The following is a 26,086-nucleotide window of genomic DNA, read 5'->3' as shown; positions in this document are numbered from 1 at the left end:
CTGAACAGTCCATCATTCAGTTCATGTTTGTCCAGCAGAATCTATCAACAGTTTTGCTTGGAAACGTCGTTTTGAAACCAAATGGGAAAAATGAAGCTAAAGTTTCTCACCTGCATCTGATTTTTGTTTTCAGTTTATGTGTTTATGGCTAGAAATTGATGGCAGTTCTTAGTTTTGATGCTTTTTATAAAATGTGCTGCTGATCTCAGTTCAGAGCTGATCAATTCTGACCTCTGGCCTTGTGATTGGTCCTGACTGCCGTCAGGATGCTGAGTCTGACGTTTCATCTGATGATGCTCCAACATGGCTTCCTTCCGTCCTGAAATGGTTCGATCTGATCTGTGCGGCAGGGAAACCATCCTGCTGTCAGTCGTTCTGCTCAGAGACAGGAACTGATTTCAGTTCAGAAGCCACTCAGAGATCTTACCGACCCTTGACCTCTGACTCCTGACTGCTGGTTTGTTTCTAACAGGCTGCAGAGCTTCATTCCTCACTGACTTGTTTAACTCCTGTCATGCTGCTGGGAAGAGCCACTCCTCTGGCCTCCTCTCTTTACGGGTGTAACCGTAAACCATCGACACGCGACTGAAGAATGAGGAAGAGTGACAATTAATTGGGTGATATTTATGGACTCTCTTAGTAAAGAGAACTTTTGTTTGTTTGGTATTAATATATATATATATATATATATATATATATATTTTTGCCAGAAATAATACATTTTAAAATCAAAAACAGAGTTAATCCTTTTAAGGCTCTGAATTATCACCTGCCTGTAATTTTCTAAGAGCAGAAATTTGATGCTGCAGTAAATTTCTCACTAAATTATTCTCAGTTTTTAATCTTGCAGCAAATTAAAACTGAATCTTTTCTCCTTAAACTGTGTGTTGCCATGGTCACCGGGGAAACGGCACCACTCAGAGGCCGGTAGAGGAACTGCAGTGAACTGTGTCTGCTTTCAGTGTGCCAGGGACGAGCAACCAGATGACCATGCTGGACAATCACTACAGCAAAATGAAGACCATGTACTCCGGCTGCAACGTGGTTCTGGAGAACCTGGAGATCACCTACACCCAGGAGCAGCAGGACCTGTCCTTCCTGCAGGTGAGTCCGGTCCGCCGCGTCATCACGCTGCCGCCGCGTCGGGCGCTGCGATGAAATCCTGATAAAGTTTCTAAAGACGCTGCAACACCTGACATATCAAACTGATCTCGTCACTTTCAGTTCTTTGTTCTTTTAAGGTTTACATTTTTATCTTCTGAAAGGTTTTGACACGCAAACAAAGCTCCAGATCCAAATGTCATCTCTGTTTTCTTTCCAACCAGTTTTTCCTCTGATCTTTGTTCAGTGTTTCATCTGTTCTTCCAATGAATAATCATTCAGGCACAGAAAGGCTCCTAAACTCAAGAAACAACCTTTTGTGATGAAACCTATTTTAAATCTGATCATTAATTTGGGATTTGAGATTCCAGTTGTTTCCAATAAATGTTGAACTGACTTGTTAATGTCAGAACGCCTCGGCTGAAGGTTATCCGATAGTTTTCCAGGTCTTCAGCTCTTTCTCTCTGCCCCTATAGTCCATCCAGGAAGTCGGGTTACGTCCTGATCGCCATGAATGAGGTGTCCACCATCCCACTGGTCAACCTGCGTCTGATCCGGGGACAGAACCTCTACGACGGCAGCTTCACCCTGCTGGTCATGTCCAACTACCAAAAGAACCCATCATCACCGGACGTTTACCAGGTTGGCCTGAAGCATCTGCAGCTCAGCAATCTGACCGGTGGGTGAAGCAGCATCTGGACGATGCTATAAACACAAACAAGAGTCACCAATCAGGAGAAGGGTCAACGTTCATTGGCTCAACGTTCATTGGCTCAACGTTACGGATGCGTCCCAAACAAACAGAAAGTGCAGAGAAAATCTGTAGCTGAGGAAATATTAACTGATGTGTCATAAATATGTAGGACAAGGCATGCTGGAGGAGCTTTTAAACCCACAGGATTGCGCAAATAAAGGTTTGTCAGTTGGAGTTCTTGGCAGATGGTGGAGTGGGTGGAGCTGCAGGATCGTTTCAAAGACTTCTTTCAACAGAACATTGAGATCTGACAGCAGGAAACAGACCGCTCCTTGGCAATTTGTGCCTGATGACGAAAGACGTTCTGCTTGATTGGTTTGGTTGAGTCACGCCTCTGCTGTGAACACATGGCTTCATAATGCTGGACTTTTTTGGTGGCTGGTTTATGCTTTTCTCTTTATTCACCGTAAAACAATTTACAAAATCAGAAAGGTTTAGTGAAAAAGGAAAAGCTCCGGTCAGAAATGTCACATTCATGAATAAACCTCCAGATTATTTAGGTTCTTCTTGTCAGGCTGAAAATGTTCAAGGATGGAAACATCTAGTCAGTATCTACTCTGGTGTCTGCTGTCATGTTCCTGTTGTTGATCCTGAATGGATTTTTAAAATGACTGAAATGCATCACGAATAATTTTTTCAGTTGTTGAGTAAAACCTGTATTTTACAGACATTCATTGTTAGTTTGTTTGCCTCCAACAGAGATTCTGTCAGGCGGAGTGAGGGTCAGCCACAACCCCCTGCTGTGCAACATGGAAACCATCAACTGGTGGGACATCGTGGATAAAAGCAGCAATCCCACCATGAACATCGTACCACACGGGTTTGAGCGCCAATGTATGGAAAACATTTCTAAAATTCATTCATGTTGTCATCCAGGCTGGACGTCGTTGGTAACATGAATGTGTTGCAGGTCAGAAGTGTGACCCCGGCTGTGTTAACGGGTCGTGTTGGGCACCCGGACCGGGTCACTGCCAGAAATGTAAAGTCTTCCACTGTTTCTTTTTTACATTCCACCATCCTGCCGTTTGTGTGGAGTGAGTTTATGAATCTGCCTCTGACCCGACAGTCACCAAGCTGCCGTGTGCCGAGCAGTGCAGCAGGATGCCGCGGCCCCAAACCCATCGACTGCTGCAATGAACACTGTGCTGCGGGCTGCACCGGACCCAGAGCCACTGACTGTCTGGTCTGTATCAGATAATCATACGGACCATCAAAGTACCGTCAACTGCAATGACTATTTTCATGAATGTTGCTACTGATCACTGGATAAAATATATTCTTGATTCCCATAATTACTTGGAAAGTTCAGGTGCTTCATGGACTTGGAGAAGGAGTTCAGCTGTGAGGTCACTGCAGGAGGAGAGGTTACAGGTCCTGTGGTTCAGGCTGTTAGGTTTAGACTGGTGAGGTTCAAGAGACAAAGTTGCCCTTTGTAACTGTCCTGTTCACAACTTCTATGGACCGAATTTCTAGGGACAACCAGGATCTTGAGAATCTATTGTCTGAGATCGGGCTTTTTGTAGATGATGTGGTTCTTCTGCTTCATCAGAACGTGATCTCCAGGTTTCACTGGAGGGATTTGCAACCGAGTGTCGACCATGGTCTTGAGCCGGAAAAGGGTAGAGCGTCTTCTCCAGGTCAGGGACAATGACCTGCCCCAAGTGGAGGAGCTGAAGTATTTCAAGGTCTTGTTCACAAATGAGGGAAAATGGAGCATGAGACTGATGGGTGAAGCCAGCGCTGTACCGGCCTGCTGTGGTGAAAGAGCCGAGTCAAAAAACCAAGCTCTCGATTTACTAGTCGATCTACGTTCCCACCCCATGCCTGGCCACCAGGAGGCGCTGACTCCAGTGACTGACAAAGGGAAGTCTGGGCTTCACCTGGATTAAGGAAGATTATGGATGGATCCAGGTTATATTCAATATATTAGCTAAAGTGTAAACAATGTATTTCTTCCTAAAAGTCACAAGCCAGAAATATCAAGAACATAGACTCATCTTGTAGGTAGTGAGTGAGTTTCACCCTCTGGGCCTTAGAATGAACTTTTCTTTATCATCAGTGGAAATTCATTTACATTTTTCTACATTTTTCAACATCATAATCTCCTCAACAGTTCCAAAGAGTTTAGCTTCCTGTGACTCACAGAGCTCATGTCCAGTCTTTGTTTCATTTAGTTTCTAACTCCAGTTGTTCCTCGTTTCTTCCTGCAGGCCTGCAGGGACTTCAACGATGATGGAACCTGTAAGGACACACCTGTCCTCCGCCAAAGTCTATGACCGCACCAGCCACCAGGTGGTGGACAACCCCACCAAGTACACTTTCGGAGCCGCTTGTGTCAAAGAATGTCCTAGTAAGTATAAAAACATATTCGTATCGGCTCAAACAGCCTTCAGTGGCCTCTGAAGCCTGCAGAGTGTTACATGTAGAAATAGTTTACTGTAGGTGAAGATCTGATTATATGACGATGTTTAAGGTTCCTGAAAACGCAGCTTGATTAGATCGGTCCTGCCGCTGGTAAACATCTGTCAGTAAGTCGGCTGTTGTTTGGTCTCTGATGTCGCCGAAACGTTTGTCTTTGTTCTCAGGTAACTACGTGGTGACGGAGGGTGCATGCGTTCGCTCTTGCAGTGCAGGAATGCTTGAGGTAGATGAGAATGGCAAACGGAGCTGCAAGCCATGCGACGGAGTCTGTCCCAAAGGTAGACCAACACACACACACACGCACACACACACACACACACACACACATGCACACACACACACGCATACACACACACACGCATGCACACACACACACACACCCACACAGACACACACACACCCCCCACACACACACACAGACACACGCACACACCTACACCCACACACACATACACACACACACACACATACACACACACACACACATACACACGCACACCCCACAAACACACACCCACACACACACTCACACACACCACGCACACACACACAGAGCAGATTCCCAGAGTTGTTCTTGTTCTTCCTGCAGTGTGTGATGGGATTGGAATCGGGTCTCTAATCAACACTATTGCTGTCAATTCAACCAACATCGGATCCTTCATGAACTGCACCAAGATCAACGGCGACATCATCCTCAACAAGAACTCCTTTGAAGGGTGAGAACGTCTTCACCTTCCTTCTTCTGCCTTCCATCCATCATGTCGACTCTGCGGGTCAGGAAGGGGTCTGGTGCCGACCTCCAGGGGTCAACCTGGACAGGTCACCAAGGGCAACACAGAATCTTAAATTCGCTCCTTGAAAATGAAATCTCCTTCCAACTGATCAGTGCAGGCATGTGGATTCAGTAAGAGTTATTTTTCTGAATGGAGGTAAGCCACAGATCAGTGTTTAGGTTAGAAAATTAGACGCTAAGCCGTAAATGAGCCCAGAAGCTCTCAGGTCCAGTTCAACAGGATGATCAAAGGTCATTGATGCCAACATGAGAAAATATATGATCAATAAATCCAGAGTCTAATTGTCCAAACTCAAAGCTGTACATGACTTTATGTCCAGCGTTATCATCTCTGAAACTGGTTCTGGTTGAATATCCTGCTCTGATGTCGGTGATTATGTGACGGCTGCTCTTCCAGGGATCCGCATTACAAAGTCGGGCCGATGGATCCGGAGTATCTGTGGAACTTGACGACAGTGAAGGAAATTACTGGTAGGTTTTCCTGCTTTGTCATTAGATCAGAACATGTCAGCAGAAACCAGCCTGAGAGTTCAGCTTGTTGCTGTGGCAGGTTACCTGATGATCATGTGGTGGCCTGAAAACATGACGTCTCTGTCGGTGTTCCAGAACCTGGAAATTATCAGAGGAAGAACTACGTTTTCCAGGTGAGTTTCTGTGTTTCTACAGCTGGAACTAAAACTTCCCGTTGTAGTTTTCCAGCTGTGGACCGACAGTTTTTTCCTTCCAGAGGGTTCAGCTTTGTGGTGGTTCAGGTGAGTCACCTGCAGTGGCTCGGTCTGCGCTCCCTGAAGGAGGTGAGCGCTGGGAATGTGATCCTGAAGGACACGCCGGCGCTGCGCTACGCCAACACCATCAACTGGAGGCGCTTGTTCCGATCTGAGGACCCAGACCATAGTGAATGACGGCAGTAGTGGGAATCAAACCTGCGACAGCGAGTGCTCAGAGGATGGCTGCTGGGGCCGGGGCCCACAATGTGTGTCTCCTGTCTGCATGTGGACAGAGGGGGGCGCTGTGTGGCATCCTGCAACCAGCTGCAGGGGTGAGAGACCTGCAGTCTGCACAACTACAGTTCTGATGTAATTTTACTGCTCTTTACGTACTTTATGCATGAATTTCGTTGTTTTTTTTCTGTTTCTCGGTGCAGTGAACCCAGAGAGGCCCAGGTGGACGGCAGGTGTGTTCAGTGTCACCAGGAGTGTTTGCTGCAGACTGACAGTCTGACCTGCTACGGCCCGTCAGTTCACTTTGTTACATTGTAATTCAGAATCCATTTACTCAGGAGAATCAGCAAATCCAAAAAGTATCCCTCATCTTCTTCTGAGATGAAACCATAAACTGACCTTTTGCCATAATTTGTTGCAATTTGAATGAAATGCTTTGCATGAATTTCTGTTCTCTCTGAATATGAAACCTTTTTTTGTGCAGGGGCCAGCCAACTGCTCCAAGTGTGCGCACTTTCAAGATGGCCACCAGTGCATCCCTCGGTGCCCCCATGGCATGATGGGAGACGGCGACACTCTGATCTGGAAATATGCGGATAAGATGGGCCAATGCCAGCCTTGTCATCAGAACTGCACCCAGGGGTAAAACCTCTGACTGAAGCTTCATGTCAGGTCTGAGAAGTTTAAACCAGCAGAGAAAAGGTTCATTTTACTGTCTTTGTGTCTGCAGGTGTTCTGGTCCTGGACTGTCTGGATGTAAAGGGTAAAACTACAAATAAAAACATCAACAATGCTGAGTTTGTTTGCCACAGTGGACTGGTTGATGAACTGCTCTGTGCCTGAACCAACAGAATCTGTAGTGAACTTACCAACTAAAACATAATAATTTACACATCAACACCAAATCCATTAGCAAATGTAACACTTCTCCCCTGAAGCTCAGTCTGTTGGGTTAGCTTAGCCTTCGTCATACCAGTCGACCTTCCTGTGAGTCGTTGGGCAGCATAGAAATCATGACTTCATATGATCAGGAATTAATCTGTTTATGTCGATATGACCCTGGAACCCTGATGATTTCTGTCAGTATGGAGGAGGACGTGAATAAACCAGATTGTTTTTTGACTCGTTTTCCCACCAGCAGCGGCGCTCACTCCTCTCTGGCAGTGGGTGGTCAGCGGACTCCTGATCACTGTAATTGTGACGCTGCTCATTCTGGTTCTACTGAGGCGCCGGCGAATCAGACGGAAGAGGACGATACGGCGCTCCAAGAGAAGGAGGTGAGCGGCACTCTTAAAAACAACTCTGGCTTTGGAAGACTAACTCTGCAGCTGGTTGACGTTGTTGGACATGTTGCAGCTGGTGGAGCCGTTGACTCCGAGCGGTCAGGCTCCCAATCAGGCCTTCCTGAGGATCCTGAAGGAGACGGAGTTCAAGAAGGCCGAGTTCTGGGCTGGGGCCTTTGGGACGGTCTACAAGGTACCAGCGATGGCTGAAAGCAGAAGACGCTGTCCTCCTGACATGATGACTCACTTCACGTCTCTCTGTTCAGGGTTTATGGAACCCAGAAGGAGAAAACATCCGGATCCCAGTCGCTATCAAAGTTCTGAGAGAGGCTACATCACCGAAAGTCAACCAGGAAGTTCTGGACGTAAGGCTTTGCTTCTCCTCTGGTTCAGTTTGCTCAAGAGCAGTGGTGGGACTCCAACCATCATCTCGTCTTGTGTTTTATGTCTTTAGCTGTGTTGGCTCTCCTGAACAGAAAGAACAAGGTTCAGTTCTGTTGGGTCTGTTCCCTTTGGACAGCACCAGCATTTATTAGGATTACTGTTTGTTTCTGCCCAGATTTTCTCATCGTTAATCACAAACCGATCCTGAGCTTAACGCTGATCCCGACCTTTCATTAGCACAGAAACATTAATGCATTTACATTCTGACTAGGATCCTGCTGGTTTCCTGACGGACTCTCCTGCCTCCGTCCTTCACTTCTTCATTTCAAACCATCAGAGGTCTTGTTGTACATCAACTCCAAGAGCTGCTGTTTCCTTCCATATGTGACAATATGCTGCATTCAGTTAAAGCGTTGTTGATGGGAACGAATGTTAAGCCACAATATATGTGAATATGTTAAACTGGACAGCAATACAAAAATACAGAAAACTTCTGTCACAAAACAGAAGGTGAGCGAAGCAGTGAACATTTGGATAAACTGAGGTTTGTGTTGAAACGTTTTCACAATTAATAAGATCAAAAGTAAAAAAACATTTAGATGTAAAGGAAACGAAAGTCGGACAATTTTCATTTGATGAATTAAAATCAAAGATTAAAAAAAGAGCAAAAATATAAATAAAATGTATATTTATTTGTATTTCTGCCGTCTATGTTTCAATATTGTTGCATGAATCAGAATTAATATGGCATATGAACAAAGTAAGTGAATTTCTGATTTAAAATGTTTTAAAATAATGCAGTATTTATCAGTTTTTGGAACAACATTCCATCATATCATATCTATTACTTAGATTTATAAATGACTTTAATTAACTAAATATTTCTGACCAGCTAAATATTTGCAGAGTGACTATTAATGTAAACTAAAACAGTTCAGTTGAAGTGAATATGACTCTCACTGTGTTTTATCTTATTATCTGTTATTATTTATTGAAGATGACCAGATGGTATTTCTGCCCTGCTCTGCCGTGTCGCTGTGTTTACGGACCGTCGGCGTTTCTGACGCTGCAGGTTTTAATTCTTCATTAAAGATGACCTGATGAATGTGATGTTCATGGACTGTTGGTGTTTGTGGCTTCCCTGCAGGAGGCGTACGTGATGGCGAGTGTGGACCATCCTCACGTCTGCCGCCTGCTGGGCATCTGCCTGACGTCGGCCGTGCAGCTGGTGACGCAGCTGATGCCGTACGGCTGCCTGCTGGACTACGTCCGGCAGCACCAGGAGCGGATCTGCGGCCAGTGGCTGCTGAACTGGTGTGTTCAGATCGCCAAGGTGAGCCAGGAACCGGCGCTCAGTAATCCTGCTGAGGCTCGTTAACCTGAACGCATCAGGATGAAGGACTTTAATCCCTTCAGTCCCGTCTGAAATGTTTAGATGCTGGGAAAACCTGAACTGGGTCAGGAGATTAGAGTGAATTTGGGTTGTTCTGGATCCCACGGTCTGGGGAACTGTTCCCAACACTGACTGAAAGTTAATCAACATTTCATGATAACCTGGACAAAATAATGGAATTCAAATATTTCTTTATCTATTTAGCGGTTAGTTGTGGTTTGTTAAATGACAGACTGTGTCCTGCTGGTTCAGGGGATGAACTACCTGGAAGAGCGCCACCTGGTGCACCGCGACCTGGCGGCCCGGAACGTCCTGCTGAAAAACCCCAACCACGTCAAGATCACAGACTTCGGCTTGTCCAAGCTGCTGACGGCCGACGAGAAGGAATACCACGCGGACGGAGGAAAGGTGCCCTGACAACGCCTGACCGGTTTCTGTCCGGACTGAAAACACATCAGATGAGTCACTGCTGCATCTCTGAGCAGGTTCCCATCAAGTGGATGGCGTTGGAGTCGATCCTCCAGTGGACCTACACCCATCAGAGCGACGTGTGGAGCTACGGTGAGGAATCGTCCCACAGCGCCACCTACCTGCCTTCACCCTCCACCTCCTGTTAGCCGATTTAAACATCTGAAACCGCACAGCCAGAGGATTCAGACTGAATAAAATACTCAGCTACGAGTCATTCTAACTGGACATGGCTCAGTGTGTTCCTGCAGAACATGAGGAAATTGTTCCTTTTCCTTATATGCAGTGTTATTGCAAAGCTAGGCTAGGCTAGGCTAGGCTAACCAAGCTAACGTCACTCCTGTCTCTGCAGGTGTGACTGTTTGGGAGTTGATGACGTTCGGATCCAAACCGTACGACAGCATCCCGGCCAAAGACATCGCCTTGGTGCTGGAGAACGGGGAGCGGCTGCCGCAGCCTCCCATCTGCACCATCGAGGTCTACATGATCATCCTGAAGTGTAAGAGCTGACCCTGCAGGTGGCGCTGCAGACTGGCTGGGGCTGCTTCCTCAGGTAGTGTGTTGTCCCCGTTTCCCTGCAGGCTGGATGATCGACCCGTCCAGCAGACCCAGGTTCAGAGCTGGTGGGCGAGTTCTCCCAGATGGCCCGGGACCCGTCCAGGTACCTGGTCATACAGGTACGCCGCCGCCTCCACCTCATCCCTCTATAGAACACCAACAGAATAAATCTGGGTTTTCACTTTACTTTTCAAAGAATATGTCTAAAGAGTTCAAATCAAAATATAAATGTTTTTTATAAAGTAACTGAACATTAAGAAGTGAGTCTGATCAAATTTGGGATAATAAAGTATGTTTGACTGTGAAGGTCGTCTCTGACTTGCTTCCCAGGGAAACCTGCCGAATCCGTCTGATCGGAGGCTTTTCTCCCGCCTGCTGAGCTCTGATGACGACGTGGTCGACGCCGATGAATACCTGCTGCCGTACAAACGGATAAACCGGCAGGGCAGCAAGCCCTGCATCCCGCCGGTAAACACTCTGATGCTAACCGAACAACCAGCTGAAACAAGTCCAGGAGTTTCATTCTGACCCGGAGAGTCCGACCCCGGCTGGGTTTCACAGTCCAACATGGCTGCCGCTCTACAGACAGTGGCCGACAGTTTCATCAGAATTTGTGTCTCAATAATCTGATCCTTCAACATTTTGTGTTTTATATCTTAACTGGTTATCAAATGTACAATATAGACAGTAAACAGCAGCTCTCACCTGCCGCCGCTGACGGATCCATTTCATGGTGTCTTTATGAAACCTTCAAAATAAAAACAGCAAATATCTTGATAGAGTGAAAGAATTACATATAAATAATATTCTTTGACACCTGTCTAATATTTGCTTTGGATTGTTTTAACACATATTTATAATTATATATAATATTGTTTTATTTCTTGTGTTGGATAATCTAAATCAATGTCATTTTCAAATTTACTAAATCCCAGTTATCCTTCATAGCAGACGATTTACACCAAGCACTATAGCTAATATTATTCATTTTATAAATACAGTATAGTAATATTCTAATTATAAAATATAAACAATAACATGTTCATCTTTCTTGTGAAACGTTATCCCCTGAGATCTCACGTAAATAGTCCATCAATCTGAACAAAAACATCCGGCAGTGCTTCTTCTTCTTCTGCTGTTTTGGTTTAGCCAAATAGGAGGAACCACCACTCCAAGATGGCCGCCGTATTTCCTGTACCCGAGGAGCCAATGTGGCGTCAACTCTTTATTACACCTGTGATGTTAGCACACATGACCTGTTACTGCCAACCACAAGGGGGCAGAGCAATACGTGAAGTGAAATAATGGAAATGTTTTATCCAGCATGAACACTGATCCATCTGAACGGTGTGTTTGTTCAGAACGGCCATCCGCTGAGAGAGAACAGCATCGTTCTCCGGTACATCTCCGACCCGACCGAGAACGCGCTGGAGAAAGACCTGGACGGTCACGGTAGGTTCTGATCAGCGATCACTTTATGCCAGAAATCAGGAAGTGATCAAAATAATGGAGTCAAACAGACAGGATAGGAGTCATACGCAAACAAGGAGTTTCACCAAAGCAACCGAGTCCAGGACCTAAACCAATCTTCCTGATGTTTGTGTTGCAGAATACGTTAACCAGCCCGGGAGTGAAACCAGCAGCAGGCTGTCTGATATCTACAATCCCAACTACGAAGACCTGACGGAGGGCTGGGGCCCCGTGTTGCTGAGCTCCCAGGAGGCAGAGACCACCTTCTCCAGACCAGAGTACCTGAACACCAACCAAAACTCGCTGGCCCTGGTGTCCAGTGGCAGCATGGACGACCCCGACTACCAGGCCGGCTACCAGGCCGGCTACCAGGCCACCTTTCCACCGCAGACTGGAGCGCTCACTGGGAACGGCATTTCCTCCCTGCAGCAGAGAACCTGGAGTACCTGGGACTGGGAGGCGCACTGTACACTCCTGTCCGCTAGGGGGCAGCAGCGCTCAGCCTGAAGCTGTGGCTTTGCTCAGATAAACTGTGTTCTGTTTTTAATTGGACCAACAACTGTCAGTTCTCCAGAGGAACTGAAACAGAACAAGAACTTCCTGTCCCTTCAGGCAAAGGTCCAACCTTTGGCTCTAAGCTGATTGGATGAACCCATCTGGAAAATGGAGCCAAACATTACCCAGCAGCATGCTGGGTAATGTTTATCTGTTACAGTTTATCTGTTTTTACAGATAAACTGTAAAAACATAAGCTAATTCAGGCTACCTTACATGTGGGTTCGGATGCTGCAGGACGATGCAGGTGTTTCAATCCTGGGCGCTTCTGCTTCCAACATTTACTGCCGTGAACTGAAAATATTGAGATTTCTGAAGATATGCTTTTACTGTCAGTCAACATGATGTCTGCAACCTTAAATCTTTCAGAAAAAGCAAAATGGGTTGAAACTGGATTCCCAGGTCACACTGCTCTACTCCAGATATTTATAACTGCCATTTTGTAAAAGGAAAAACTAAATCTGCATTTACACAATTCGTTAGTTTCCTATCAAAACAATTTTATACAAGTCCTGCAAAAGCAGGTGGGAATAAAATTAAGCTTACTAAAATTGACATTTGTTGAAGACCACGTTGGGTGAACAATAGAACACAAACGGTTCTGTTTTGTAGATTGTAGAAGGACGGAGGAGGACATGTCCAACATGTTGCTTGATCCTCTTTGGGCATCACGTCCTCACAGTTACATCAGTTTTAAAATATTGCACCAAAATCTGTGTGCATGTCAACAGGAGGTGGAGACGAAGAGAAAAAATATACATTTTACCAACCATCAGAGTTGGTGGGGAGATTTTAACTAAATTTTAAAAAATTATTCAGTAGTCTGGAATAATCTAAACTTGATTTAAATGTAAACAAATCTTTTACTTGTGTTGTCAACATGGAGGCAGACTGTAGGGGGCAGTGTTTACCGTGTTCATGCTGCGTTTTAGACGTTCTAACTCGGGATTTTGAGACATCGCATTCTGCTAGCGCTTTTCTGATCTGCAACTCAGAGAATTCACTTCTCCTTCTCCAGGCTAACTTCTGTTATTTCTCACTGACAGGTTTACAGCAAGTTACGCAATGTGTTTGACGAATTTGATTTGAAATTTGTCATGTGACTTAGTAAGGTGGCAGCCATATTGGATTTTCACATTCCAAGTCAAAACTTGAAGAACAGTTCCAAGTTAGTTCTTTTGAAAATTAATGAGGCAAATAGAAAGCACGCAGAACTGCTCCCCCTGCTGGTACTGCCGGGGTTCTACAATAAAACACAAATTCCACAAAGAATAGGTCAGTTTCTTGTTAATAATGACATGTTTATTCTACTATTATTGTACTATGTTGTTTCTGTAAATGTAACTTTAAATGCGTTCAAGTGAGAAAGCGTGTGTAACTCAGTGAATTTTAAGTTCAGCTCTGGACGGAACCAGTCCAGAACCTGCAGGTCCTCACTGAGGAACACAGGTCAGCTAAACTTCACAGAACCATTTCAGTCCAAACTGTAGCACAAGGAGAACCTCCTCTTGTTGTCTGACTTGAAATATTCACTGCTGATTGTTGATGTTGAATTCTTGCTTTACTTGACACAAATGAGCCAAATCCTGACGTCCTGCTGCTGGACATTAATGCTATTCTCTGTTTTCAATGTTTACTGATAAAAAAAACAAAGTTACGTTTCTGACTGTGGCTGCTGCTTTTATTCCTAGTATCTATAAGTCCATATATATATAATATTAAGTAGTATTTTACTAGTTTAATTAGTATTGCTTAAAATAGTAATTTTAGGAAGTAATTCTTAAAATGGCTTAATGCTATCGCTAACAGCAAGCTAACCATGTTATTTCTGTGCTTGGATTTACTGCTAAATCATTTATTCAGCTTCTGCAAACCCAAATTCATGCTTTAGTTGAATGTTAATGTTAAGTCATAAAGGATTTCTACAATGTAGGTCAACCTACATTGAAACCCCATTAAAACCAGTTGATGGCCAGAGACAGCAGGGAAATACTCCCAGCTCCCAGTATATACAATAATATATTGACCTAGATTATGAATGCATTATGAATGCTGCTCTCTCAGTAAATGTCCAATAAGATACATGAAAACACAATTTAAAGGACGAGATCCTTACCTAAATGTCTAAGCTAGGCTCCACCGTTAGCATCCATGTTTACTTCCGCAAACACTGAGAATGATGACGCTATTGCGCCCTCTACTGCGCATGCGGGACACGTACAGGCCGAACGACGGCAAAACCCGATCTGACGAAACATCGGGTCACTTCAGGCTGCAGTGTGAACGCAAACCTTAGGGCGGCAATCACCAACTGACCCCAAATTTTGCGTGACGACAGTACTACGTAATCTGCAACCCAGCAATTCGTTAATCTTTTGAAGTTTTGCGTTTTCCTGCAGATTTGGGACGGTGATCGTTGGTTGGTTGGTTTGGGTCGCCATGTTTTCTGCTGGTTCTGGTCCACATGTAGCAGAACGTTCTGGAGGATTTCATACTTGTCACTTTTCAGCAGGTCCTGGTACCAACATCAGCTTCAGGTAACACCAGAACCAGAGAGGATCTATGGGGCATCGTCCACAGGAAGGAGCCGAAATGTTCGAGAAATGAAGTTTGGTTTGATGAATTCAGAATTTATAAATGAACCACTTTAACATTTAAAATAACTGTAAAGTTTGTAAAGATGTTTTTTAAGCGTGATTGTGTTACCATGGTTACAGTCAGCAGAGCTTCATTTTGTCCATGAACATGTCAGCAAATAACTGATTATTCAAGCTTTTCCCAGGTTCCACCATGTTCTGAACACAACAGACCAACATTTCAGACACCAACTAATTTATTCAGATGTTTGTTTATGATCAGGAGGAAATGCTGCACGGATGAGATCCTGGAAAACACAAAATGGCCGATGGTGGATTTACAAATAAAAGGTTACAGTAAATAATTTCATCCAGGCCTTAAACAATAAGATCTACACTTTCCAGATTGACCTTCCAATTCCAGCAACTTTTCCTAATACATATTTTGGTCAATTTAAAAAAATATTTAATTTTATAAAACAAAGATGTAGCGACATCTGGTGGCAAATTGAAGGATTGCAAACTGAATATTCACCTGATACACAGTTATTGAAAAGATTGGCACTGAAGTGATCTCTAAAAAATATATAGTATCATTTGTAGGTTGTTCAATAAAAAAAATGATGAAAATTGGAGCAAGAATTGATTTTTACACAGTGAAAGTTAAAAGAACACAGAAGCAGTTTTACAGCAAATCATCGTTTATTTTCTGCATCTTCAAAAGCAAATCAAAGAAAAAGTTTGAACTGAATGAATTCAGTCCAGGAAGAGCCGAGTCTCCGCTGTTCGTTTGATTCTTCACAGTAAAATTCAAATCCAACAAACAGCCTCTGAACCGCAAACACCGCCCCCTGGTGGGGAGACAAGGACAGCAGAAACCCCGCCCACTGAAGACCAAACTGGAATAAATTAGCCAGAAACCAGTGCTTCCAGTTCAGCAACTTCCCGACCCGATAGTGGAGGTTCTGGGTCCAGACGGGCCGCTTAGAGAGAAACCGTTCAGCAGGTTATAACTCAGAAAAACATCCAGATCACCGCTACAGGAGCCCAGCTTCATGAAACTAATCATAAAATACACAATGACCCTGAACGCATCACCACAAACAGCCGCAGAGCTATTTTAATCCAGCAGGCTGCAGATTTAACCTGTTTTTATTCTGGATTAATTTCAGGGAGAAATCATTAACGGCATAAAAATTCACGTTATTCAATCAAATTGAGAGGTTTTCTGATCAGATATCAGAATGTTTGGTGAAATAAATGTAAGAGAAAGTTGAGATTTTTCCAACATAAAAAAACTAAAAGATTGAAAAATTGAAAGCGTTGACAGCGCTCCACGTTCAGATTTAAACCCTGAAGCTACAGAAAAGCAGGCTGTGAACAGAGGAGATGAAGGTTCATCTGAAGAGAGGGTCAGAGCTGCAACTAACCAACCAGTGTTTAACCTGCTGAGTCGACACCAGCTGCTCCCACAAACATCCTGGAGCTGAAACAAGAGCCAGACCAGAGGAAACAGCAGGAGGCGCCGTCTCCACGCAACGTCAGCAGTTTCTCACTAAGGCTTAAAAAACAAAACAAATCCTCCTCTGGTTAGAAAAAACAAAACAACCTTTAACTGAAAAGCAGTGGAGTCGTGTGTGTGTGTGTGTGTGTGTGTGTGTGTGTGTGTGTGTGTTTGTTCGACAGTCTCTAAGCTGAAAGTGGAGCCAGCCGTCGCTGTGCTTGGCACTGGTTCAAGTTCCTCAGCAGACAGACAGACGGACTGAGCGCGCTCAGACGGCTTCAGTCCTCCTCTTCCTCCTATCATGGCGGACAGATGAAGGGTCGCCACGGCGCCCGTCACTCGTCTGAGCCGGCCGAGCGTTTCTGGTTCCGCTTGCGAGGAGATCGTCTGGGAGAAGCTTTGTGGAGAACGAAACGAGAATCTGGCTGAGCATCCAAACATGAACAGGAAGCATTCAGTATAAACTGCCGAGACGCGGGGTCGACCGGCGGGCCGCGGGGTCGACCTCCGGGCCGCGGGGTCGACCGGCGGGCCGCGGGGTCGACCTCCGGGCCGCGGGGTCGACCGGCGGGCCGCGGGGTCGACCGGCGGGCCGCGGGGTCGACCGGCGGGCCGCGAGGTCGACCTCCGGGCCGCTGGGTCGACCGGCGGGCCGCGGGGTCGACCGGCGGGCCGCGAGGTCGACCTCCGGGCCGCGGGGTCGACCTCCGGGCCGCGGGGTCGACCGGCGGGCCGCGGGGTCGACCGGCGGGCCGCGGGGTCGACCGGCGGGCCGCGGGGTCGACCGGCGGGCCGCGGGGTCGACCGGCGGGCCGCGGGGTCGACCGGCGGGCCGTGGGGTCGACCTCCGGGCCGCGGGGTCGACCTCCGGGCCGCGGGGTCGACCTCCGGGCCGCGGGGTCGACCTCCGGGCCGCGGGGTCGACCGGCAGGCGAACGCCACATGCAGCTGAACAGGAATGAATCAATACAGTTTCAGCTTTAACACTGAGATGAAAACTAGACCCAGTTTACAGATTTAAATTAAGATTGTTCTGTAGATAAATGATGTGAATGGATTCAACTTGTTAAAGAATTTTAATTCCACTGAAGATCAGTTATTAACAGGGATCCACTGGATTACTTTCAAACAGGATTTTAGTCCCTGATGGCTGAAGAAGCTCTCAGACTTTTACAGACATGACTTCATGGAGAAAATGTTTCTATCAGTGGTTTAAACAAAGTTTCTGTGATTCTGAAGTAGAAAAAAGGAAAAATGTTGAGAAGCAGCAGAGAAACTGAGAGAATCCAGGGGAAAAAGAGATCAACTGGATCATAGAGCTGCAGAAACAGAATAAACTTCCTGTCAAACAAACACACACACACACACACACACACACACACACACACACACACACACACACACACACACACACACACCAGGACAGACCCATGCAGCAGCCTCACCTCTGCGGCTCTGCACTGAAGACGCAGGAAAAACACGACAGCAAGGAAACAGAGAGAGACAGAGGAAGATAAGTGAACCACAAGCTCTGAGGGTTCAAAGGTCACTGTGGGGGCGGCCTTGGACTAGACCACCTGACCGGCAGCAGTAGAGTGGTACGTACTGATCTGGTTGAGCGTCTCCTGAGGGATCCAGCTCAGATCCACGTCGTTGTGGCTCGACGTTCCCGTTTCCACCTTAGGAGCCGGGCGCCGCCTCTGAGACAGACGGAGGTCAAGAGGTCAACACAGGGGTCAGCAGGTGTTACATCATTATTATCAGAAATGAATTCACATGAAAGGAATTTTCATCTATCAGCCTCACGATAAATTCTAATGATCGATGTTTGGGAACTCAAAGCGTTCTCATTTTTCTCTTTCTACCAAAAACTGGATGATAAAAGTTTCAGTCTGTTTTCATCTCAACTGGACACTTTTGTTCACAGACTCTTTAAAATTCATTTCATTTATTAATTTGTTATTAATTTGTTTTATTTATTTTGAGTATTAAAAAATCTTCCAGCTCCAGACTTTAATGATCATCAGTTTAAAGCTTATTGATCTTTCACAACATCAACATTATATTAGTCAAAAACATAATTATCGTTTATCTCCATAGCTACTGGTCAGCAGCCTGACCTCTGACCCCTGACCGTCTCTGACCTTTCTGGACTCCAGCAGCTGATGAAGGCCGACGATGACGAGCAGACCCAGACCGGACAGGAAGACGTACATGAAGATGCTGAAGGCAACAGAGGAGAACTTAGACCAGTCGGAACAGAACCGGATCCAGAACCAGAACCAGAACCGGATCCAGAACCAGAACTCTGCGGTGCTTACGTTTCTCCGTCCAGCCCGTCCTCCTTCTCAGTGATGGTGACTGTCTGGTTGAAGACGGCGTCCTGGAAGACGTTCCCCTGCAGGTGGAAGAGGAGGTGAAAGTTCAGAGGTCAGCAGCGGGTTCTGGTCCGGTCGCCCAGCCGGTCCTTACGCTGCTGTCCTTGTAGTTGAGGTTGATGACGAGTCCAAACGGCCGGCCTCCCATCGGCTCGGCCGGGATGAAGGAGTACTCGAAGGTGGCCTGGCGGCCCGGAGGAACCACGGTGCCCAGCTGCAGCGCCGTGAAGTTCTGGATGTAGAACTGGTAGTCCTGGCAACGACACAACCGGGTCAGATCACAGGGTCCTGTCTGCGGCCACCGGGCCGGGTTCTAGCAGGTCGGGTTCTACCAGTACCTGAGGGTAACGGAAGGAGGCGTCCAGAGACTCAACCATGAAGTTCTCTGGTCCCTTGTTGGTGAAACCCAGAAGGAACTTCACAATGTTGTTGGCCGGGAAGTCTGGAGGGGAGAGAACCAGGGTTAGAGCAGAACCGGACCGGGGAACCGGGCCAGAGAGAACCAGGATCAGAGCAGAACCGGGCCAGAGAGAACCAGGGTTAGAGCAGAACCGGGCCAGAGAGAACCAGGGTTAGAGCAGAACCGGACCGGGGAACCGGACCAGAGAGAACCAGGGTTAGAGCAGAACCGGACCAGAGAGACCAGGGTTAGAGCAGAACCGGGCCAGAGTGAACCAGGGTTAGAGCAGAACGGGCCGGGGAACCGGACCAGAGAGAACCAGGGTCAGAGCAGAACCGGGCCAGAGAGAACCAGGTCAGAGCAGAACCGGGCCAGAGAGAACCAGGGTTAGAGCAGAACCGGGCCAGAGAGAACCAGGGTCAGAGCAGAACGGGCCAGAGTGAACCAGGGTCAGAGCAGAACCGGGCCAGAGAGAACCAGGTCAGAGCAGAACCGGGCCAGAGAGAACCAGGGTCAGAGCAGAACCGGGCCAGAGTGAACCAGGGTTAGAGCAGAACCGGGCCAGAGTGAACCAGGGTCAGAGCAGAACCGGGCCAGAGTGAACCAGGGTCAGAGCAGAACCGGGCCAGAGAGAACCAGGGTCAGAGCAGAACCGGCCAGAGAGAACCAGGGTCAGAGCAGAACCGGGCCAGAGAGAACCAGGGTCAGAGCAGAACCGGGCCAGAGAACCAGGGTCAGAGCAGAACCGGCCAGAACAACAGTCACCTTCTCCTTTGACGAACAGATGGTGGTGTCGGCGTTGGGCGAAGCCTTCACCTCTCCCACCAGCGCCTCCTCTTCCTCATCTTTCTCCTCCGTCTGAACAGAAACAGGAGTGTCACAACCAAACCAGCTGACTAATAAAAATTTTAATTCTCATTTTATGAAACATTTGACATGTTTTGTCTCGAACAGCACCGAGCAGAGAGGTCGAGGTCAAAGCTCACCAGCTCTGTGTTTTCATCGTCTTCTACTTCAGCTTCATCATCCTCATCCTCAGCCGTCACATCGTCCACAACATCTTCATCCACAGCCTCAGCCTCCTCATCCTCCGTCAGGTCCTGGGCGCTCGCCACCGGGCCTGAAGACCACAGAGAAGACAAACTTTCAAAAACTGTCTTAGAGTCTCAGAGTTTCTGGGAACTACAGCAGGACCTTCATCATCATCATCATGATGAAGATGATTATTATCAGATCACAACACAGTCGGATTATTATCACTATTATTATCATTATGTGACAACGTTGAGCTCGTTCAGGTTGTCCTCATCCACCCTGAGACGCTAATATAGCAACCAACTTTTGATTTGCGCTGCCATGGAGACGCTTGACCTCATTTCACAAATAAAATAAAAAAATATTCTGTATAATCTGCTTAAAGGTCCAACCTGGGATCAAATGAAAACTTAATTATATACATTAGATTTAATAAGAGAAACAAAAAGAAAGAAGGAAATAAGTTGGGTGACCCGAAACAAAGAGGGTTCATTAAAAAATGATACATAACTGAATTTTGGTTTTGATTATAAAGCAAATAATTAGCAGAAACATCCAATCATGGACAAACACACAGAAACATGTAGTTAATTTACATTCACTTAGACAAAAACAACAACAAAATAAGGCTTTTGGTAAAATACTAATTAGTTTATGACATTGAGTGGTATTATTTTAAGAAATTAAAAGTTTATTGTGGTCCATTAATCTCCTGAGCTCAGTGGCAAACCGGATGGGAACTTCAGTATTGATCACACAGCTTTAGCTCTTAGTTTAGACCAAATAATCACATTTAAACTGCAGATCAATAGAAAACAGAGAATAAATTTAAACCACTTACTTCTGAGATTATTTCCTAAATTAGCAGCTCGTAACAAACTGACCCGTTTTAAACTGATGACGCCTTTTAACGGCGTTTCCAGCTTTCTGCTGTTAACATATACTGACATCACGTGTAGTTTAACTAGTTTAGAGTTAAATTAATATCTGAGGAGGCGAGGAGAGCCGTTAGCTCTCCGGCTAACAGCTAACACTAAGGACACGTCAGTCTAAACACGAGCAGCAACTGCTTTCATGACAGCTAAAATTAAAATACTAAATGTAACATTACCAACACATACTGATCAGCAAAGATAAGGATGCCATATCAAGCTGTTTATATTTTCATAAATACGCATTTTATTTAAAAATCATGGTTTTATTGCAGTTAACAACCTGCGTCTGGCCTAGCTCTCATTAGCTAGTTAGCTCCACTGCTCACACCAGCATGCTGCGGTAACATCCGTCTAAACCTCAAAACAGGCAATTCAAAAAACTCACCTTTGATGAGAATGGTCACCGGGAAGGCTACAAGCAGTAGCAGCAATAGTTTAGGCATAAACTTCAACATTTTGAAACAGGAATCAGTGCGTTCTCATTCAGTGTCGGTCAGACTGCAAGGCTGAAGCGCCTCCGTTCCCAGATCACTTCTTCTGCTGCGGCACTAGACAAGGAGAAATGGGTTGGCGCGAACACCCTGCTGCCCCCTACTGTCAAAGCGCATGTATTACAATATGAACACAGTGAAGGGCCAAATAAATAAATAAATAAATCAGACTGTTCATTTAGCATTTTATTATTTTTTTATTTCATTTCTCTCACATGGAACAGTTATAATAAAAACTGAAAAGAGTGACTGATCATTCCAAAAAAATTTAATTAAGTTGATTATAACCTGTGTTAACTTACAGACTATTAATGACCTATAGCTAATAATATAGAGAATGCCAAAATCCTCAAAGCAAAATCAAAAAAAGTCTCAAAGTGTCTCTTTCAAAATCAACACACAGATATATTCAGCAATCATACCAGCTATTTTCCAGAAAACCAAATGTTAACCAAATGCATAAATTCAGAATATGATCAGATGCATTCATCACAGCAAGACAACAAATCCATAAAAATTCAAATATTCATGTCCAAAATCAGGAGTGAAGATATTCAGACAAACAGAAAAGTTTTATGTTCTCACACAGCTTCAGTCCAAACACACATGAAAAATTCAGTTTTCTGCACATAAAAATGTTAAAAATAAAAACACACAGAGATTACTGTGGCCATTTCTGACTAAACTGAGACTTTTTCATCTCTTTAGAAATTATTCAACACAGAAATTACAAAATCTAAGCTGGTTATCAGACTGAGGATGAACTATATCTGTTGTCCATCTTTTCTGCTAAATCACTTCAAAATAAAAAAGCCAAAAAGAAAATGTGGGATTTTAAAAATCTTTCTTCATTTTCATTTCTCTCCTAACAAAATGTCTGCAGTGATGTTCACTGGTTTTTAAATAAATCCAAACAGCATTTTTTTCTCTTCCTGCTCTAAAATCATCGGGGTAAATTTGACCTTTATTGCTTTGAGGATGAAACTAAAAATAAAACTTTACCCCGATAAACGACCTCCATGAAGGTCATGAGCAGCCGCGTTTAACTGGCTGTAACACTCATCCACCATTTGTCATTTAGAGAAACAACTGACCCTGTTGAATCAGAATGAACATATTCTGATTTTATGAAGGAAAATGTAGAAAAAGAAATCTTTAAACTTGAGATTTAAAGATTTCATGTTTGAACTAAACAGAGAAAAGCTGAACTGGTTTCATCCTGAGAACCAGTAAGACCATTAAATACCGGCTCACTGGGTTTTAATGACTGAACCCAAACTAAACTGTCCTCAATGCACTGTAAAAATATGTAGGCTTTTATTAAATATATGTTTAAATACAGGAAACACGACTGATATCTTTAGTGACTTCTGTTGCCGAGACATAAATTCCTGCACCAGCAAAAAATCCAACATTTATCAGAATCTGGTTTTAATTCTTGTTTTTAACAGAATCCTCTGCTGTCAGTTCTTTGTTCGACTCTCTTTCTGTCCTCCGAGTTTCTAATCTCAGATCATCCAGAGTTCATCATCTTCAGTTCCTAGTTTGGATCAGTTAATCTATCCGACTTTATTCTCTTGTTTTTCCCTTTTTGAAGAAAAGCTAAGAGAAATAATGGGCTGATCTGTTACATAATATCTATAACTTTATACAGGATGCTAATGAGTAAAATTAACTTATAAATATTAATAATATTAAGTTGTCAATTATTTGAACTTGAGACACTGAGATAAAATCTTTATATTAAAGTCAGTGTGAAATGCTCCCTTCATTTTTAAATACATGAATAAAAGTGATAGAAAATCAGCCAATAAAACATAAACGTGTTAATCACTAAATATTAAATAGCATTAAATAATCTGGGATTATAATCCAGTGTCAGGGTGGATGTAGCTTCGTTTGCTAACAGCTGCTTTACGAGGGAAACGTTTTCTTTCACTTTGTTCTGATCATAATAACGTCTGCTTCTTTTCACTCAGAAAGTTTAGTGGAAGGAAGATCGTCAGATTAGATCTGAGTGAATTAGTGTGGACAGGGTGAACGATGCGTGGAGACGTGTTAGAGAAAAACAACAACAAAAACTGACAGAGGAAGAACCACAGAACTTCAACATGAAACTTGGACTAGACCACCTCTTTCAACTTGTCTCAGTTCATTTAACCATCAGAGCTCTTTTTACCCTCCAACTAATTTTCTTTCCTACGGTTGATCAGAACCTCAGCCTCTCACACACATCCTCCTCTTCCTCAGTAAACTGCCAGGCGTCTAATTGGCTGATGACTAAAAGGTTCAGCGGAGAACATGTTGGACGTCATTTCTGCAGCTGGTGGAACATATGGGGACCCTGAAATAAAAACATCACCAGCATCTGAGAGCGTTGACAGTTTTCACCCTGAAGGACGCCGGCTCTTCCTCCTCCTCCTCTTCCTCCCTGTTCAGTTGCAACACTCCACGTAGTTTGCGGGCAGCATGCCGGACTTGCCGGTCCTCTGCACGGTGCCGTACATCCAGCCCTCGTCGATGGGCTGCGCGTTGACGATGACGTCTCCGTCCCTGAAGGACACCTCGTCGTGGTCCTGGGCCGCGTAGTCGTAGAGCGCCCGGTAAACACGCTGCAGGGGGACAGAGACAAGCTGAGCCCGGTTCAGAGCGGCTCTGAGGGAGGGGAATCATTTCAGGTCTCCAAAACGTTTCAGAAGGATTCAGCATTTGTTTCTGTCAGAATCACTGATTTTCTGTTGCTACTTCAGAATTTTGTGATTTTTTTTTCATCATTAAACTGTTTCCAAAATTTACAAATAGAAAAAAATGATCAAATAAAAACCAATAGATTGGACACAAACATTTTTATTCTTTATAAAACCTAAACAGCTCTAGAGTCAGCAGTGGAGTAGCAGTAATAACACTGCCACCTGCAGGCAGGAGTTAGTATCACTTCAAACCAATGTTTTCTCCAGTGTTGCAGAAAATTTTCAACAAACACAATTATAAATCAGAGGGTAAAAATGCAGGGTTCTGTTGGATTTGTGTGAATTTCTATGAAAATCTGGAAGGAATGAATAAAGAGTTTGGTGAACTCAGGGTCTACAACCTGCAGCTCTGGACCCACAAGAAGCTCTTTGGATCCTCAACATCAATAACTGGAGAAAAATAACAAAGAACCAACTAACCTGTTTACGTAACAATATATTAGTAAATGATAGTTTTGCAGATCCAAAATAAAAAAAACATGAATAATTTTAAGTTATTTGGATTCAGCTTGACCAAAAAGTAACTTTGATTTTAAGTGAACACAAAGCACGAATAAATAAACTTTAGAGGAAATAAAGGAATTTTATAGTATTTCCTACAAATATCAGAATCTTAGAGAAGAAAATGGATCGACTCAATTTATGGCCAAAGTTCAGGATCCTTTTTTGTTTTAAGATATAAAAACATAAATAAAATGTTTTTTGTTAATATGAAAAAGCAAAACCTTTAAGAACCATTTTGTTTTGTCCAGCATCATCATCAGGGTGTGAATACTTTATGCAGTGTGTGTCTGTTGGAGTGTGTGACGCGCGGCGCGCGGCGGCGTACCGATGTGGCCGAGTGCGGCGGCGAGGTGACGGATCGGACCGACGACATGCTGGTCTGATGCATGTAGCCGTGGAACTGCTGCTGCTGCTGGACGCTCTGATGATGATGGTGGTACGCACCGGGCAGGACGGGAGCTGGACACACACACACACACACACACACACACACACACACACACACACACACACACACACACACACACACATACACACACACACAGAGAGAGCAGTCAGCATCCTGCATCCCATCTTGTCCTCTGAGGAAGATGAAGGTGAGTCTCTCTGAGGAAGACCCGGGTCAAAGGTTAGAATCAGGCTTTCTCTGCTGTGAGGCCACAGATACCAGGAGTGCTGCTGCCGCTGTGGTCCCAGAGGTCAGAGGTCACAGAGCTGGCAGACTGCTGGGACAGCTGGCTGCTCAGCCTGCGGCCGGCGCGCTCTGCCAGGCGGCCGCCACCAGGTGGCAGCGCAGCGCCGGGATGAGGCCAGCAGCCACAGAGCAAGACGGAGAGAGAAAGAAAAATAATTCAGCTCAGAAGAAAGTTGGTTTTTAAAAACAGCAGCTGTTAGTCGGGTTAATATGAAGAAACACGATTATTAATTATTAAAGATCTGGAATATTCAGTTATTTTATCAGTTATTGAATAAAACGATCCATTTCACCTCAAATTATACTGTTTATGTTTAATGATCAGAATCCTGCAATTTTCAGTGATTTTATTTTACATTTTCTGTTCCTTTTTTCACACCAAACATATTTTATTTCACAATATATTTAAATGTTCTAATTAGGTTATTTATCATTATTTTTCTCTTTGGATATAAAATGTTCACTGCACTGAGACCTGAAAAAAGAAAAACAAACATTTTGTCCCAAAGTTATACTTAACTACACATTTATAAGTTATGACATCACAGCTGAATTTTAACTGAATTTAAGAAACTCAGACAATAAATGAACTTTGACTAAACAGCTGCTTCTTTTCCAGTCTGAACTTTAAGATTTTTTTCTTAAGGTTTGATTATTATAAGTGTAAATTATAGTTTTTTGAAACCAAACATTTATTC

General features: G+C 44.6%; 2 protein-coding genes, 1 long non-coding RNA gene and 1 pseudogene across 3 annotated transcripts in view; 1 reads left to right on the top strand and 3 right to left on the bottom strand.

Moving 5' to 3' along the window:
- Nucleotides 1-975: 975 nt before the first annotated feature.
- On the top strand, nucleotides 976-13,792 carry LOC129355226 (melanoma receptor tyrosine-protein kinase-like; annotated as a pseudogene).
- LOC129355227 (uncharacterized) lies at nucleotides 10,596-14,444 on the bottom strand. The gene is made up of 3 exons (XR_008605243.1): nucleotides 14,238-14,444; nucleotides 10,802-10,844; nucleotides 10,596-10,675 (listed from the first exon to the last, which is right to left on the bottom strand). It is a non-coding gene; the product is annotated as an uncharacterized LOC129355227 (long non-coding RNA).
- Nucleotides 14,445-15,500: 1,056 nt separating this feature from the next.
- Nucleotides 15,501-21,481, bottom strand: LOC129355225 (translocon-associated protein subunit alpha-like). Its single transcript, XM_055024759.1, is given in 10 exon segments — nucleotides 15,501-16,604; nucleotides 17,808-17,901; nucleotides 18,346-18,424; nucleotides 18,523-18,599; nucleotides 18,674-18,832; nucleotides 18,918-19,021; nucleotides 19,745-19,765; nucleotides 19,768-19,837; nucleotides 19,966-20,099; nucleotides 21,335-21,481. Coding segments are annotated over 10 exon segments (876 nt in total). The 5' UTR covers nucleotides 21,405-21,481; the 3' UTR covers nucleotides 15,501-16,536.
- Nucleotides 21,482-23,542: 2,061 nt separating this feature from the next.
- Nucleotides 23,543-26,086, bottom strand: part of LOC129355229 (nebulin-like) — a 35,651-nt gene continuing 33,107 nt past the window's right edge. Inside the window, 3 exon segments of the mRNA XM_055024761.1 lie at nucleotides 23,543-24,052; nucleotides 25,020-25,153; nucleotides 25,362-25,457. Coding sequence (XP_054880736.1) covers nucleotides 23,876-24,052; nucleotides 25,020-25,153; nucleotides 25,362-25,457 — 407 coding nt within the window. The 3' untranslated portion in view covers nucleotides 23,543-23,875.

This window comes from Poeciliopsis prolifica, unplaced genomic scaffold (genome assembly GCF_027474105.1).
Source record: "Poeciliopsis prolifica strain line A6 unplaced genomic scaffold, Auburn_PproV2 SCAFFOLD127, whole genome shotgun sequence".
Taxonomy (NCBI): domain Eukaryota; kingdom Metazoa; phylum Chordata; class Actinopteri; order Cyprinodontiformes; family Poeciliidae; genus Poeciliopsis; species Poeciliopsis prolifica.
The sequence above is the reverse complement of the archived record's forward strand: the minus strand, read 5'-3'. Positions and strand labels throughout refer to the sequence as shown.